Below are 18,114 nucleotides of genomic sequence, written 5' to 3' on the forward strand. Positions count from 1 at the left end.
GGAAGCCACCTCCTCCCCTTTACACTTATTCAGAAGCACAAAGTCCATTGGAAAATGCACATCAAACTGCTGGGGATGAAGGCAAAGAGACCCTTGAAATGACGGAGCAACCTCACCTGACACATAGGATGGGCACGGCGTCACGCACCAGGCTGATCTCCCAGAAGTGTTCAAGGGCAACGGAGGTGTTGTGAATTCACAGCTGTGTGATGCCACATCCATGAGCGGTTACTAACGGGTTGTTTATGGGCAAAGACCCCTCTCCTGACCCTGGCTGCCAGCACCACCTAACAGGGAACTAGGGAACATGGCCCCGGGGAACATCAACAGCTGGTGCGACGGCTCTGGGTAACAGCTCGTTTAAACTTTTTTGTCTAAACCCGGATGTGGCTGATGTCCTGGAGAAAGAGCTGATGGGTTTTGGTGTATTCGTCTCCAGACTGGCCCAGTCTAATCCCTCCAGCTAAGAACCAGATGACTCAGAAATGGCTATGAGTATAAATAAGCAGCAGGAAGGAAGTTTCTGTATATAAAATTTATCTGCTGAAGGTGCCAGTATAAAGAATTCTCACATTCACAAATGTGATAATTTAAATGACAAATTTAACAAATTAAATGCAACTTGTTAGCTAATAGAACACTTAATTATGTGCAATGAGTTATGTGCTTGAAGACTTGGGAATTTTAACCAATTACTTTCTGAAAGCATGAAACATTCCCGAGTAGGAGCAAGCTGACAGCTTGGTAACATCACCCTGCATCTCCTTCCGCCTCGCCTTGTTTATAGCTCTATTCAGTAACAGTTTTTACTTGTTTCCTTGATGTCTTAATTTCCTGCAATAATACATCTGCCATGAATAATTAAGCAATGCATTTGCTGCTTGCTGAAAGCTGAACAAGTGCTATAAATCAGTCCTGAGACCCACTGCCAGCAGAGAGAGACAATCGGTGAACTGCTAATGCTCATGTTTCTCTGCGCAGGTCAGGTACAGCATCCCAGCCCCGGCAACCCGCGTGAGCTCTGCCGTCTTCTCCCAGCACTGCAGAGCAGGAGTCTTAAGCCAACTCTGGCATTTCTCATTCTGAGGAAGGACAGTCGGATTATGCGATGGGTTTTGAAGTTTGTTCCTTCCAGACGGCACGGCTCTGCCTCTTTCACGGAGGTCCCTTCTGGCTTTCGTGCTCTACCGGCAGGAGAACAGGGGCCAGCGGAGATCATCTGCCTTGCCTGAGGGTGCGAACGAGTCTCCCTCTCAGGATACGAGCTGGCATTATCCTGGGTTCTTCGTTACACCCAACCTGTTTTATGAATGGTCGGAGGCTTAATGCATCAGGCAGGCTTACAAAGTGGTTAGCGGTAGGAAAGCGCCTCCTGTAACCTCACAGTCACCTCTGAAAGAGTCTCTCTGATCCACATACATTGTCAGGCAGCTGGGCAGCTTTCCTTTTCTATATGTAGAGATCTACAGTAGAAAACAGAGAGCTTAAAAAAAAAAAAAGGCAGTGATAACACCTTCCTACAGCCTTTCCACTTGCATGAGTATCAAGGGATAGGTACAATAAAACAACTTTCCATTACCAGAACAGCATCACCTTTTAATTGGAAAGAGGTTTACAGTGCAATCACTTTAAAGAAAACTAAGCTGCACAGAATGCGAGTGTCTCAGGCTTGGCAGAGCAAGCACATTAGAAAACTAATCAAGCCCAGGTATCCAGCCAGGCCTAGAAAATGTCAGAGTCGCCATTAAGATTCTGCATGTCTTAATTTGAGAGTCTCCCCAATTCACTGGAAGATGCAAAAGCTCAGAAATTTTAAAAGGTCAAAATGCAGAACAGTTTTTCATTAAATTTCTTTACAAAACACCCTCCTGCAGAAACAAACCATGTAATGCTCCTACTTTTAATTCTGTTGACAAAGGACTGTTCATATTTTAAAAACCTAACACTTAGCAGCTGTGCTGTCAGTCTGGAGATTGTGTATATGCAGCAGTAATATTACCATATCCTATTATTCATAACAGGCTACAGACTTCGTTCTTCCACTTGCAGAAAAAAATAACAGTTTAAAGCCAAAGAATAGCTGCAGAGAGCACCCTGACAAGGGCCAGGTTTTCAGGGGCCTGCAGCTCGATTTGCTTCTTCCCCAGGCGAAGAGCCAAGCACACGTTCGTCGGCACTGGCTGGCCTGAGAAAGCTTTCAGAGATGCATTTCCCTGCAGGAGACTTTAAACAGCAAATCCGGGCAGCTCCTTGGAGGAAACACACGAGGAAGGAAGCCCGCATGGCCCTGAACACCATGGTCAGAGAGAACCTGGAAATGGCTTTTCCTTCGCAAGAACTGATCTCTGAGGAAGAGCCCAAGAGCCGAAACAGGACGGCAGGTCCAGCACCATTCCCCCGCAGCAGGTACAGCTTCATGCTGTTACTTAATCGGGCCTTTTTAATGTCACAGACGAACCCTACCGATAGGAACGATGCTCCACAGGCCCATCATGCTCACCGACTGGGCGAAGGCAAGAAGTAATGGAAGTACAAGAAACACTCCTCTCATAACCTTCATCAGTTTTGGGCACCAAGACATCTCCACACCGGCCACCTCTCCCTGCTGTACCCCGGAGGGGAGGATGGGACAGGGTGCCTTCCCCTGCGCTCGTCCAGGACACCAGCCTGGGGCGTAGGAGGCAGCAAGCTTCCTCCGGAAGACCTCCGATAAGCCGCCCCTGGCGGCATCGCAGGGCTGGAGCCCAGGCTGAGGCAGCTCTGAGCTAGATTATTTATTGAGCAACTCTGACATGCCTGACACCAGACTGACAGGCAAGGCAGCGAGGCCTCCACCCCAGGGAGCCTCCAGACAGAGGGGCCAACTCACCACCGGCTTGCTTCAGGTTCCCAGCAGCATCACGCCGCTCGCTCCACTCGAGCGTCTTTAGCCTCACAGTGCAGTGGCGTGGGGCGAATCGGGTCCCATAAATGGGACAAGCGTTTCAACTCGACACCCACGAGCTGGCTCTAGTGCTAAACAGCAGGAAACATGTGGATGTTCGATGCCATGAAGTGCCGGCCGGATCTTGTAAACCAGGACAAACAGCGAATTAGGCAGGTCTGCCCCGACAGCCCTGGTTTCTGTGCTGCGGCCACATTACGAACGAGGAGGGTGCCTCGCTAACCGCTCTGCTTGGACCCTGGCCCAGGTGCGAGGAGACGCTGCGCTCTGGGCTCGGTGGTCAGCCGTTCTCTGCCCTTCACAATCCCCGCCAGCTCCTGGGCTCGGCGCAGGAGCGTATGGGTGGGATGCTCTGTCCAGCGACAGGCAGGTCAGCTGCGATGATTATAATCGTTCGCTCCACCTTAAAATCCACAATTCTTCAGCCAGGAACGACTCTGTCACTAGCCCTGACCTGCATATGTGTTACCATGCAAGCACTAAGAGCACGGCCACGTACACACAAGCAAATAATGCGCTGAACAATTCGTACAGCATCAGAAAAGAGACCCCGGCGTCATTGCAGACAGCTGAATGAAGACTGCTGCTCAGTGTGCGGCTGGGGTCAGGAAAAGCAAATGAAGAAGTAGGACGCAAAGGCGAGGACAGCGACCACACAATGAACGCTGACTGGCATTTATGCAAAATTGGTAGGGCTGCCTCATCTGAACTATTTGCAGGACTCGTCTCCCCATCGCAAAAGCCTTACTGCTGGAGGAGGGATTTCAGAGAAGGGCGATGAAAATAATCAGGAGCCTGGACAAGTTCAGGGATTGTTTCTCTGGAAAGAAGGTGCAGGAGAGCGGCCATGTCACGATACAGGTGTATCGTATAACGAGTAGTCCCAGGAAGGAAGATGGGGGCTCAGACTAACCAAGGAGACATTGAATGAAGTTAAAATGCAGGAAATTTCTGAAAGAAAGGATACCTGGCCTGAAGGATCGCAGATGAGGGCTCGCACCAGTCTGGCAAGTCTCAGGAGCTGACTCCAACATAACTGGACGTTTTCATCCCTGCGACAGTACTGCACACCAGGGACATGGAGTTCCCGAAGCTCTTCAAAAACGCACAGTAAACTTTCTACATAACACACTACCGATCAAGTATTATACCACAAATTTCAACTAAATTAACTTCACAGTAAATTGCTTCACCCCTGACAGAAGACTGTGTTTCTGGTTGAAAAGAAATTCAATAACACACGGCTGCTGACTAAATAAAATAAAGCATAGCTCTTAGGTTCTCTCTCTATCATAAAAATGTAGACAACAGACATTTTCTGAACCCCGAGAACACTGAAAGCGCAAAGAATGAAAATGTTATAATAAATACCACTGTCTCTCTCTCTCTAAGAACAATGTATGCTTTTATAAAGCACTGCTGAAATGATGTCCTCCTGTAATTCATATTACATGGTGTTTTAATGCTTCAGGTGCCAAAGGGCAGAGTTAAGGTTAAAACAGGCAACCTCAACAGAGGCGCTATACTGCATATATAATGCTACTTCAACACAGAACATGACGTATCTGTAGAAGTGCCATAAGAAAGAAGCAGGACAAAAAATATTCTATAATAAGGAGCCATTTGGGTACGCACATCTGAATGCTTTCCACAATGCACAATGAAAGGTCTAGAGCACTGTGTCACCGCTCGGTACAACTTAAGATCTTTGCAACTTTTATTAGAGACACTTGCTTTATCCAGTGAACGTTATAGCTAAACATTCAAGTATATGGCTAAATCAATCGCATGCAAGCTGAAAGAGTCCTTCTGCTGGGCACGTTTGATGATTTACTAGCTAAATGTACAGCACCTTCACAGTATATTTCTCAAGGGGTCATACCTTGCTCACATTAAAACCCATTCAGACTAAATCATGGAAATGTACTTCCAGCAAGGGCTAATTTCCATGTCAAGCATCAAATTTCTATCCTCAGCTATTTCAACACTAGCGCATCTTTAACACTACAAGGTATTTATTCATGTATTAAAATCAGGCAAAATATGTTTTTTATTCTCACTTCATTCTCAAAAATGAGAACAGTCAAAACCATTTCTGCCTAAACTTACAAAAAGCTAAAATAAAAAACAGCCACCCAACAATATTAGTATCGACCAGGGGCAAAACTAGGAAAATGATGGGCTAAAAGGTGCAAAGTCAGGAAAATTACCAGAAACTGAAAGCGATAAGTTATAATGGAAGCTATTAAGCAGCCACTCCTACTAAAATACGTGTACTTCTACCCTGACAGACGAGCTCTCCCCGCGGCACAAGCACAAGTCACGCAAGCTGGAGCTGCTCCTTCCTCCCACCCGCTCCCAAGCCTCCCGCTTCTGCAAGACAGACAGCAGGACCCGAGCTGAATCCAGGTGAGGGCACCCCACTCGTTCACGTGCTGCCATTAAAATATTTCCTGTGCTCTTTCTAGCTTACACCTCCCGAATTTAGAAGTTTTACTTGCTTTTTGAGCACAACTTGACACACTTCCACGAGCAAAGTTTTACCCTCTCCCCCTGGCAGTGCCAAAAGGCATACGGCTCCGTGGTGCGAGACACCCAAAGCTGTAGCCCACGCTCCAGCTGCTTGAGTCGAGAAGCATCTTGGTTAAACGCCTTGTGGTCAGACTCAAAATCTTTGGCAGCATCTGACTTTCACCTTCTCCAGTTGAGCTTTCCCCCATCCTTCTTCAGGTCAGAGGCGAGTCCCCGGACAGGATGCCAGGCTAAGTCTTCCCGTGTCTACGTCACACAGAGCCAAAACAGAGCTCCTCGCTGAAAGCCAAGCTCATGCCAGCTCTCCCTCTCCCTCGGCTGTTCCATTCTCCAAGCAAAACAAAAGCATCTGAAAAATTCCCTGACAGATGAACGCATTCCCCGCACTTGAGGAGCTCAAAGCAGCCAAACAAGAGGAGCAGAGCCTTTGCTTGTTTGGTTTTTGTTTTTAAACAGACTCCCCAATTATTCTGCTGTGCAATCGCGAGGCCTGGACCACCCAGCCCACCACAACTGCAGGAGGAAGGTGGCCGCTGAAAACAACGGCGCAGCCACTTCCACCGCAAGCACAGCTCCACGCCACCAAGTCTGCAATGGAGGCAACAGCTTCGCAACAAGCCTCTTGCTAAAATCGTGGGAGGTGATGCATTGGTTTTATCAAGAGGGGAAAAATGGACCGAGCTGCTTGCCAAGCCTATTTTTTCCAGAGTCAAGGCTCACGAGCAGTTATTGTACAAGCAGCTTCAGGGGCAGAAAAAAGCCGCACAAGCAAACCAGATATATCTTTCCCGGGCTTTTGAAAACGTAGCCATTGATGCAGACTTCAGCAACAACAGTCACAAACAGCCACACGTGCAGCTTATTTAAGTACGACTTCTCTAAAAATAGATGCAAGCCAAGCGCGTAGGTGCCTTGCACTCTGATACACAAGTACACAGGCTCAAGAGTCATCGTCTCCTCCTTTCCAGCTGTGGCCTGACCAGTGCCGCATAAGGGGGGACGATCACCTCCCTGGACCTGCTCGAGATCCACCCGTGGATGCACGACAAGGTGCAGTTGGCCTTCCTGACTGCCTCCCCACGCTGCCGGCCCATGTTCATCTTGGAGTCAGTAACGATTCCAAGATCCCTTTCTGCCTCCGTGCTCTCAAGAAGGGAGTTTCCCATCTTATAAGTGTGCTGCTGGTTTCTACTGCCCACGTGCAGCACCCTGCACTTGTCAGTATTGAAACGCATCCTGTTTTTGTTAGCCCACTCCTGTAACCTATCCAGGTCTTGCTGCAGTCTTTCCCTCCCTACTGGCGTGCTCACCTCACCCCAAGCATCCTTCCACCCTCTGCGGTGCCGGCGCCAGGACCAGGCACGGCTGTGACAGGCGCTGCCATCCCCATTTCAGTGGAACAGCAGCTATGGAGAGGCTTAAAGCAGTTGAGGTTTTTCCCAAAGCAGCACCAGGTCCCCCATCACTATCCCAGGCAGAAGAGACAATCTGCCCCAGGTCCTTCTTCTCCAGACCTGTCTTTCTCTCTGCATGTCCACCCGACAGCACCTCTCATCCAGCGACTGTGTGGGATGCATTCATGGAAGTGGCATATTGCTAAGCCCCAAGGGGTTAGAAATCTAGGATAACATGCTCATGGACCAGTGCAATTGCAGCTTGCACAATATGAATTGAGAGATGCTTTGTAACTAATCCCATCTGAGGCCACCTGGTCACTCCCCTTATTGTAAAGATATCAAGTTTCAGTGCTTCAGAGGAAGCCCAAAATTAATTGAGATTCAAGGCAAAATCTGCCGATGCTGCCTACATTTCATTTCCAGATGCCAAAGAGATTGCCCGTTGTAAAATGTATTGTTTTGGTTTAATCTGACCACCATATGCCAACAAAGCATGCATGGGAAAGGTGAGTTTCTAAGGATTGAGAATTTCTGTATGTATCTAAAATATTTTACCCACACAAAATAAATGAGGTCATATCCAACCCAGACAAACATTTGGTTTGCAAAGGGGCTGTGATTTATGCAGGATTTTGTTACAAATACAGCACTGCTTCTGAGTTATTGACATAAAAAGATACCCTTTCTATTGGAGACAAGATGTCCACGAACAGATGAAGATTTTTATTTTTTACAAACTTGCACACCATCAAAACCTATTCCACTAATATTTTGAGCAAACATTTTGCATTCTAGGTCCTTCATATAAACAAGCTTGATCACCTAAAAGTAAAGAAGAGTCCTGAAGCACCATTGTAACGAGCAGCTGGGTAATCAGAGACCCGAACAGGAGCGTCCACGTGATTTCTTTACGGCTTCCAGCCACGGCTCTGCCGGACACGAGAGGCTCCCGTAATTCTTGCGCGTCCCGAGTCAATACAATGAAGCAGTAAGCGCGGCAGGCCACATCGTTCCATCACTATTCACAGACAGGTTTTATTTCTACTGCGCTCGACTTCAGCAGGCTGGTGACGGCAAGTCATAAGTCATTAACACAGACCCGAGCTTCCTGCGAAAGAACTGCCAGTCACCCAGACCACAGCACTTGCAGCCTTTCCATCTCAGACACTCAACAGCCCAGACAGGCGCACTCACACAGCGCGCTTGTCGCTGCATCGCGTGTGGATGAAGGGAAGAAACTGGCCTACAGCTAGTTCTGGAAAGGAGCGGCGGGGCTATTGCGGAGAAACCCAGCAGACAACACAAAGATCATCGGGCTGGAAAATCACAAGGGCAGAGCTCCAACCAAGCGGTTGAGACTGTTTGGTGAGCGGGGTGCAAGCAAGGCACGCTTTAACGTGGCCAAATGCCAAGCCATGGCTGCAGGGGCAAAGGCCACAGGTCTTTGGGAATGGGTGTCCTGCAAACCAACGACTCAAGGGTCGTTGTGGATAACCTGCTGACCCCCAGCTCCCCGGGCACTGTTGTGGCAGAGGGCTACCCTCGCACCCAGATGTGCTAACAGGGAGCAGCGAAGGGGGCAGAAACGTGGTGCGCTCCAGCTGCGAGACCACCACTGGGACTCCTCCTTCGAAAGATGTATTGAAAGAACAAGCCTTACAAGCAAAACAACCTGCAAGGAGCTGTCTACTGGGTTTATAAAAAGAAGGGTTAAAGGGATGACTTCTCCATGGTCTCTAAATCCCTCCACAAAGAGGACACATTGACTATGAGAAGTCTCTGACAACTGAGTCATGAGATCCCATACCAGCATCCTATCACCAAAGATCAAATGGAAATGGGATGAAAATTTTACAGGAAGGGCAAAGCATCACTTGCACAGGTTGCAAAAGACATGGTAAGTTCCCGGGCCCTCCGCCCCAAGAAGGACGGACAGCTTTCCTGGGCCTGCTCCAGCTCATCCCCAGGCTGTGAAGCCAGACACAGGAATCAGTGGCTGAAGTTAGATGGCCTCTGCCACGTGCGAAGTCAAAGACGACAACTGTAATAGATGCTCTTCTGCCCTTGAAACCTACAGATCTATGCCGAAGACGACATTTTAGGAGGGCAGTTTTATGATCTCTCTTTCCACGCCAGCCCAGCCAAGGAGAGGGCTACCGACACTCAAGAGACAGGTCCTCCGTCTCCCTCCCAGCATCTCTCCATGCACTGGGCAATCAATATCAAGGCTCGAGTATAGCAACTTTCTTGTGAAGGCAGAAGGCAATTCTGGCTGTGCACGTTAGTCCCCATTTTTCCGGTCATCATAAATTGACACCGACAGAAAACGAGCACATCCTACTGCAGGAACACGGGCGCGTTTAGGCAACAATGGAGGGGGTTAGTAGGGGCTTTAGCTCCGTGCCTCTGGGTCTGCGCAAGTACAGGCGAGACTCAGCTCTCATGCTGCCATTAGCACTGAAGTCACTCTCCCCCTCGTCTGATTGCTGGGGAGGTGATTGGCACGGCACGGGGCACCCAGTGCAGCGCGCACCTCCTCTGCCTGAAGAGCGCGGAGCATCCCTGCCACAAAGCCGGGGCTGGGAGCTGCGGGAACCTGGGAAGGGAGCCACTTATCCCTTGTTGGGGGACTTTTCCCCCAGTGTTTGCTTTGGCTTCCCCATGAGCACTGTTAGCAAAGTCTGCTCCTAGGAAAAACCTGGATGTTGGAAGGGGGCTGGGAGGCCTTGCCACAAAACTGAGGTCGGCATTAGAGTCGAACCGCTGCAGGGTGCCATGAGAGAGGCGGGGGCTACTCTTAACCTGCCATCACAGGAGATGGAGCACGTGGCCAAGCAAAATAGGGCATGGCTTTTCAGCGCAGAAGACAAAGGTCCCTTGTCTGGTTGGAAGTTGGTGCTCATCTTCCTCCTCAGGGAGCCTGCAAGATTTCCACAGGTCACTGGAATTCAATGACTAGACTGGAAATTTTAAGAAATCCATCTGGGAAGATTTTCTGACCATGCACACGATGGATATGGATGGGAATCAGCCACCAAAAAGCACAGCTGCATGGGGAGAGGGCGGCAAGCCCTCCAACCTGGCCTCGGATGCTCCGTTCTGCGCTGCACTGACTTCAACACGCGGTTCATTTATGTCAAGGATGCTTTACTCGTTTCCCTCAAGCCTGTGCTGATGAAAGTCGTCAGGCTACCCAAACACATCACACAGGTCGGAGCCGAAAGGACTGCTCGGACTTCGATTTAAATACTTGCGATGCACATACACAAGTATCTGGATTGTACCTTGCCAACATACACAACACAGTTCTGTGCATCATTTTGGGGACACGTGGACCAACAAAGCAGCAGAAAACAGGAGAAGATAACAGGTTTTGGCAGCAAAAGAGTCTCAGGCCTAGACCCAGACCCAGACCACAAGTACCTTCCTCTCCTAGCGGAGGGAGCGATAGCAAAGCCGCGGTCGGTACGTGCAATCTCTGGGGCTGATTGCTGGCGAGTCACCACCGGTCACGTAAGCTGCAAAGCAAACAAGGCATGGCTGAATCACCGAGCGGGGAGCAGGCAGGTTCAGGGCCAGGTCCCAGGTACAGAGGACAACGAGTGCAGACAGGCAAAGGTAAAGCAGAAGTTGAAGGGAATACAGTAACAAACTCCCCAGTGCCTCCCTGCTGCAAAGCCTGCAGACACCACATTACATCCCAGCGTAAAAGGTCCTTGGCAGAACACAACTCGCTTGGGGCCATTCATATTTCTCAGTTTTTAGAAATACCAACAATCCTCTGACATCTTCCAAAAGGTTTTGACCTCCTGTTCCTGACCCAAATTAGTATCCAAAAACCAAGGCTTGTGGCAGAGGTCCACACCTGGCATATGTGACTATCCAGCGCTGCCGGGACAGAGAGGCTCGTCAGCACTTATTTCCTCCGTCCACACCAAGGTAATATCCCTGCCCAGTGCCAGACAGGACTGCCATTACTACTGCTGCCTCACTGCGGGCCGCTGACTTGCTCTAGCCCCTCTCCCACTTCTTCGATAAGCAAAAATGAAGTTCATCTTTAGAAATCTGCAGAAAACTAGCGAGTGGTGAATCACGCTTCGCCCTGCAGCTGACCTCGGTTCTACCTTAGGTCTTCCATTCTGCAAGGTCGCTTCTGAATTAGTTTTCTTCCTCAAGTCCTTTGAAATTCTGCTGGAGATAAACCAAGATGCTTTTGGGTTAGAAAATATTTCTGGTGGGTCATCAAGTCCATCCCTCAGCTAATGGAAGCCATGCCCAGAACATCAAATACAAAGCCTGATTTTGAAAAAAAGGATTGCTGATGACCTCTGTTGAAAGTATTGATTTTCTTCCTGGTCGCCCCGCATTTTCATTGAAAAGAGGTTTTCTCTCTCTCCCTTTTTTTTTTTTTTATTAAAGTAAGCAACGCATTCCACAGGCCTGAAAAGAGAATTTTTTCCTTGACAATTGAACTGAACATTAAATGAAATCTGCAAAGCCATTTTTCCTCTGTACAATCAAAAGCTGACAGAAGGGGAAGCAGGGAGAGTGCATAAAGGAAAAACATGAGCAAGCTGAGGGAAAAAGTGTAAAACAATCATCCTGAATCAGCTCCAAGCTGCTCTAATGGAATTAGGGTCACCCTGACAGAAACACAGGCACATCACAGAGAAAATTTAATAATTTCTTCACCGCAGTCTGCAAAAGCAATAGAGGTTTGGAAAGTACTTTCTGCCAAATTAGCACTTCTATATATAATGCTCACGTGTCCCTTTTTTGCTCACCTGTACCTGGTACTATCTCGGCAGACAGCGCTGTGTTAATGTTGACCCTATTCCTTTCATAGCAAGGGAGTCCGAATGAAACCTCTCCTCTGAAACAATGCCTTATGCTTAACCTCTGCACGCCCCCCAAACTCAGCACATCTCCTGTGAACTCAGTGCTGGGTATCGCACTAATTCCACCGTGCAATACATATGCAATCTGCTTCATCTTGCCCGCTAATGTCTAGCTATGTGCCAGCTGCCTAATTGTCAAGACGCTACGGTGGCAGCACCGAAATCTGTTGCGACAACAACGGTGGAACAAAGACACGTTCGACAGGGAAGCCCTGGATCCGAGCGCTCCAAAGCAACCTCCAAACCGCGCGAGAGCTGGCTGTCAGACGTGGCCACAGCCCTCTGCCCGCCAGGACTTGCTGCTGATCGCACAGACTGAGGGAAAGCATCTAGACACCGTGATAAACCTATTTTCCCTGCTCCGTCACCTTTAATCAGAGGAGCGGGGAGCTCTCAGCAGCCCGGAGCCTGGCACTGCTGCACAGGGAGGGGAGAGGACAGAGAGGCCACACCACGGCCCAGCCCAGATTCAAACCCACGGGAGGGATTCTCGTTTCCCTTCAAGACACCACCACGGCACAGGCCACCCTGTTCTGCACGGCTCCCACCCTAGGACAACGGGGTCTGACACAAAGGCCACAATCTCCACCTCCAGGTTAGGCATCCCTTCGCTGGGAACATCACTGCTTCTCCGGGCCAGGTCAGCTGGGCACAACGGAGCGAGGGAGCCGCCGACTTTGTGCACACTCCCTCCGGCCCACAAAGCGGGCAAGCCACACCGGGTCGTTCCCAGAGCGTCACCCGGGGCCCGAGAAAGCAGCAATGGGCAGAAGCAATCTGCAGTGACCAACTCTATGTTGGAGCCAGCTCTTGGTTAAAAAACTGCTGGCTGTGGAGGCTTCAAAGGTCACCCAGGTCACAGCTCTATCGACCTACGTGCCAAAAACCCAGAACTAACCCCGTGGTTTTGGGCCTGAGAAAAGGGGAGGCCTCTCGAAAGAGACCGTGCTGCACGACTGGGTGCTAGCCCGGGCCTAGCACTGGGGCTGCAAAGCCAAGCGCGCCTGGGTCCACTTAACCCTGCAGGAGTGACATGCCCCTGGCCCTGGAAACAGCCCGAGACTCCGCACACATTTTGGACCCCAGAGAGCAATGCTCTTTGTCCTTTCTGGCAGGGCAGGGCTGATAATCCTCTGGGAACTCAGGCTCAAAGGCTTAGCGCAGCGACCGGATCTGGTGGGGCCCCATGTCATACAGTGGGGATGGGGCCGTGGCCTGGCCCCATCCAGGCCCTGCGAGGAGGGCGGATCTGTGACCCAGCCCCCAATTTGGGGCCTGGGGCTAGGGGTGACTTGGCCCCAACACGTCCCATGGGAGGAAGGGGGCATGATGTAGCCCCAACCTAGCCAGGGAGGCTGGCCTGGCCCCAAACCAGCTGTGCAAGAGAGGAGAGGTGGCCAGGCCCCACAGAAGCCAGGGGTTGAGGCTGGCCACTGACCTGGCTGTGCCAGGGGCGGTTGTTGTCCAGCTCAGACCTGCCCCGTGGGCTTGGGATTTTGGCAGCAGGGAAGGGAAGGGTGGCAGTACTGCCATTGCTCCCCTGCTGCCAAATCTCCTAACCCAAGAGGGGCCAGATCCCACGGCTCCGCAGGCTGGAGGTTGAGCACCCCTGGCTTAGAGGATGAAGCCTGCACCCCTGTATTGCCTGGCTCCGAAAGACTCAGATTCCCTTGGACAGAACAAGCTGAGCGAACGGTCTCCAGCCAGCGGTGCCCAGGAGAAAGGACCGGAGTCACGACACTCCCACCTGGCCCGGGCAGAGAGACCCCGCCATCAACACACGTTCCTCCAGCCCCTGCAGAAGTGTGACAGCTGACCAAAAGGACTTGTCTCCCCTCCTGCTCCCTTCCACTCTCCCTCAGCTGATCTCCATCACGTCCGACCCAGTCTGGATCTCCGTCTGGCACAAAACGATGCAATGCCCCCTCCCAGGCTCCATCAAGTCTCCTGGTGACGTTTGTAAACCTGCAGCTTAGCTACAAGCCTGGTGACAACCTGAACCCCAGAAAAGAGGCAGGAAAGTAGCTGGGGATGGCAACGGGAAGCAGACAATGTCAGCAGGCCCCGACACTCGCAGGCTCTGGGCACCTGCAGCTCCCAGCGCCTTCACCAGGAGATGGATCTGTGTACAGAGCCCCTGGCAGGAATCAGCAGCAGCCTGAGCTGCGCAGGCACATGAAAGGGCCCCATGGCGCACACGTATGCCCATCCGTCAGCCCAAGCACCTCTCTCACTCTCCAGCACCTGCCCTGACCAATGCTGCTTCCGGAGAACAGCAGGGACCGAACTCCTTAATGACCTGTGCCTGCCATGCTCAAAAACCTGTGCTCCAGCTTCGTGATGGGATTACCAGCAGCGTACAACTTCACAGCACAGGTATGAGGAAGGGAAGGCCATCCCAGTTTGAAAATGTAAGCAAGCAGGCAGCAGGTGACTTGGGATATGCCCTGGATACAAGGAGATGAGGAGGGAGGGCACCTGTCATCAGAAGAGAGGGAGCTGCCTTGCTTCAGATACAGCCCCACAGATACCTTGGACTAGCCCCAGCAAACGTGGACGGCTGAATTATGAGAAGCAAGGCTGAATAATGAGTCTGTGAGGCTTTCTGCATGATGCATAATTCATTTGCTAGAGAACTCCTGCTTTAAAGCATTTCCAGTAGCCCACTGTTAGCCACGTCTGCCCTCCTCCCCACTGCATGAGGGCTTTCCATTCACTGCTTGCTCACTTCCCTGGGCTGGGCTAATCACGGCTGGACATGGCGGCTGCACACGAGTGTCAGCACAACAGAGATGGACGCAGGTTCAGGACAAGGCAACGTGGCACTGAAATATTCTCGTCCTGTCCGACTGCCATGCGAGTCTGGAAACGCAACGTATGACAGGGAAGCGGAGCTTATGCTGTCCTCTGGCAGGTCTTGTGAAGCCAGCTGACCTCAGAGGTGCAGCTTCAGTAACGAGGAGACGGAGGCTTGGTGCAGATGAAAGAACAGGGAAATTAAAACCATGAAGAATCCCAGCACCCTCCCCAGCAAAAAATGCAGTGTAGCCAAGTCTTGCTAATGGAGTCAAGCCCAAGGTTTCAATCTTGTAGCCATGAAACATCGTGCTCCCCTTGGAGGGCATCGCTCTCATAAGCAGTTTGTTTTTCAAAAGCATGGACCAGGACCACAGCTTTTTCATCTTGCCCCCCAGCTTCCTCAGCCCCGCTACACCCTATTTATCTGTATGAAGCGCCTGGCAACACAAGATCACAAGGCTCCCTTTCCCCGGCTGTTCCCTTGCTGCACATGCGGCAGGCCAAGGGCATTCAATGGTACATGAAAGCAAGTTCTTAATATTTCTGAGGTCTTGGAAAGGGTTTGAAGGTTACTTACTGTCTGCCCCAGCCGAAGGCATCAAGCAGCACAGAACTACTGCTGGCACGACGAATACTGGGACGCAGAAGTTAGGCACCATATTCCAAAGCGGAGCAATTCCTCTCGAGTCAGGGACAAGGGGTCAGTACATCCAGGGTTACAGATGCAGACTTACTCCTGCAAGCCAAGAAAGAAGGAAACATCAAATACTTTCTGTGCCAAGCCAGAAGGTCAAACAAGGGCCTCCCCCCTGCATCCCGCCCCACGATCAGTCTCAACCCCACCACCCAGAGTTTTTAAAGAAGGCAGAACCATTTTCCAATTTGGCTGCACGACGTTGATGGAGCTACAGTGAAGCAACAAATGTATCCAGGGCTACGTACCCTGCCGGCCTGCTCCGGCCCCGTATTAAAGCGTGACCTATGAGGTCTAAAGACCCTTGCGAAGCAAAGCGTGCGCATCAGATGCGTTACCCCATTTGAACTGGGATAACCCACAGCGCTCCCAGCCATTTTGGAGGAGGGCTCAAGCCCTGACAACATAGGTACGAGGGCATCCTGCCTTCTGGGGCTTGGGGAGTTTCTGGCACTTTCCTAAGAGCTACCAATACCGACACGTCTTGGCGACGGTTACTGCTGCATTTCGGGGGCATGCTAACTCCTAACAGAAACAAAAGTGTTCAGCGAATGCCAGCAGCGACGGTGCTCAGGGAAACCTGTGGGAAATCTCAGGAGAACCCACCAAGGCAAATATTTACATCATACCGTACTACCAAGTAGTAGATGCTGCTGCTTCTTCCCTCTGTTACTATATCGACACAGGAAATCTCTGCGCATGTTAGATCATCGTACAATGCAAAATCTTTATTTATGTAGCGCCTTCTACAGCCAAGACAGCTGAGAGTACTTTACAAAATAACCTAGTTCTCTCCTCCGTGCAGAGAGAATAGAATACTGATCATCCCTTTTTTTCCTTTTTCTTTTGAAATTTCATGTCTTGGGCCAAATCAGTCCCAACTTCTATCAACTGAGCAGAGCTCACTCATTCAAGCCTGTATGGCACTACCACCGGCAAGTATCCTGCCACCCAGACTCTTCATCCTGGGGCTTTGGATACTCCCATCCTGCTCCACCACCTGAATTAAAATGCAACGCCAACCCTGCTCAGCCGCCAGAACCTGCACGCTGACACAGAGGCCGACATCCAACTTCCTTTCCGTGCTGCTCCCACCCCCAAATCCTCGTTCGTCTCCCCCCGAAGAGTTCCTAAAATGCCATTGAGATGCGCTGTCTGCAAAGACAGATACAGATAGTTGTAACCCAAAGGAAACAACTCACCCGCATGGTCTGCCCTTTGCTGGCCAGCTCTCTAAATACTCCAGTGCCAGGGAACAAGAACAAGGGCCTGGACAGACTACGAATACTGCGCCTCCACCCTCCGCCCATGTGCCGTGCTAGCTTCTTCACCCTACCGGGCCGAGTCCTCTTGCAGGCCGCATGCCGCCCTGCTCGCCTGGCCCATCTGCAGCAACAGGCAACTCGCCACAACCGCCGAGGAGGACTGGGTCTGTCCTGTGCTGGGTTGCCCTTAAGCAAACTAATCCCAGCGTCCCCTCCCCTTGGGTTTGGCAGTCTTCCCACCTCACTGCCAAGCCCGTGCCCTGGCTGTCACTTGTACCAAGATGCACAGGCATCCCATGAGCTGTTTTATTTTTACACCGGGTTCACCCGAGCCTGCCTCCATAGTCCGGCAAAAAAGCCAGATGCCGCCTTAGGCAACGTTGCTGCCCATCTCTCCTGGGGCAACAGCCCCTTTGTCGCTTGGCAGGAAGCATCCTCTTCTCTTCTTCTTTCCATTGTGGCTGGATCTGTGGGAAAAAGCTGTCTCCATACAATATTTAAAACTCTCCAAATTGGAAAGCTTTAAATTTTCATAAACCAAAGTAACCGTCGTTCCGTTTTGAAACTGAAAACAGGGAAAGGGCCTCTCGCCCATCTTGAGACGCGAGATGCTCTGCCCCCCCACGGCGACAAGCCACACCTGGGCACAGGGATCAGGTATTAACCCTTCGCAGGCAGGCACTGCCATCAGTGGGGGAACACATCTGAACCCGAGGCTACAGCTGCTTTTTCCTCAGGTAGAGGAGCTGCATGAGGAAGAAATTACCCACAAATCAAGAGAGATGCCATTCAAGAATGAGCTGAGCAAGAACGCAGACTCAGTATAAAACAGGGCAGCAGAAATGCAAGTGAACCGACCTGTCAAGATGTGCTGACTCCGTTCCCATTGCTAGTCCACCTATCTCCTGCTGCTCACAGCCCCGTGCCTTTCTCCGGGCTGCTGATCCCTTGCAACCGAACGCCTCCTGCACGTGAAATGACCTTCGAACCCCTCTGTAATCTCGCTTCTTTGGTTAGCCTCCAACTACTTAGCTGGCACCTGCAAGTGCAGATACCACGGGGCAATGAGCAGAAATGCTTGCAGCATCAGACTGCGAGACGATAAGATGAACTAACTCAAAACATTCAAGTAGGGTGTGGGGCTAAATACCTGGGAGGACGCCGGTCACAATGCTGAGCTGAGCACCCCAAAACCCCTAAATTTAACATCAGGATTACCAAACGTCTGTCAAAGAAACCAAAAAGTTTGATGGGAAAATACAAGCGAGGAAGAAGGCCAGCAGGAAAAGCTAGACTTGTTTAAAACAAAGCCAGGCGTATCAGTGTTTCCTACAGAGCTGGGAAATCAAGACTGCAAACAGGCCCCACCGGAGGTGGCAGCATCTGGGTTCAGAGGAATGATTAACTCTAAAAGGTTGAGAGAAATCATGACAAGCGCTGAATGGCTTCTGGCCTCCATGGACCCCTCAGAATAAAAAAAACTGAACTGCAACCGATGCAAGGGGTCATCGGCCACGGCAGCACATTAAAGAGATGGATGAGAAGTCACCAAAGAAAAGAAAAAAGGCGGGGGGGGGGGGGGGGG

At 50.8% G+C, this 18,114-nt stretch overlaps 1 protein-coding gene across 8 annotated transcripts in view; it reads right to left on the reverse strand.

The window, feature by feature from the left end:
• Positions 1–18,114, reverse strand: part of PTPRF (protein tyrosine phosphatase, receptor type F) — a 409,931-nt gene that overhangs the window by 284,509 nt on the left and 107,308 nt on the right. For all 8 annotated transcript variants that reach the window (XM_019501453.1, XM_019501457.1, XM_019501455.1 and 5 more), the window contains exon 3: positions 15,148–15,306. In XM_019501453.1, coding sequence (XP_019356998.1) covers positions 15,148–15,229 — 82 coding nt within the window. In that variant the 5' untranslated portion in view covers positions 15,230–15,306. The remainder of the gene's footprint in view (positions 1–15,147; positions 15,307–18,114) is intronic.

This window comes from Gavialis gangeticus, unplaced genomic scaffold, assembly GCF_001723915.1.
Source record: "Gavialis gangeticus isolate Ggan-Ray unplaced genomic scaffold, GavGan_comp1, whole genome shotgun sequence".
Lineage (NCBI taxonomy): Eukaryota > Metazoa > Chordata > Crocodylia > Gavialidae > Gavialis > Gavialis gangeticus.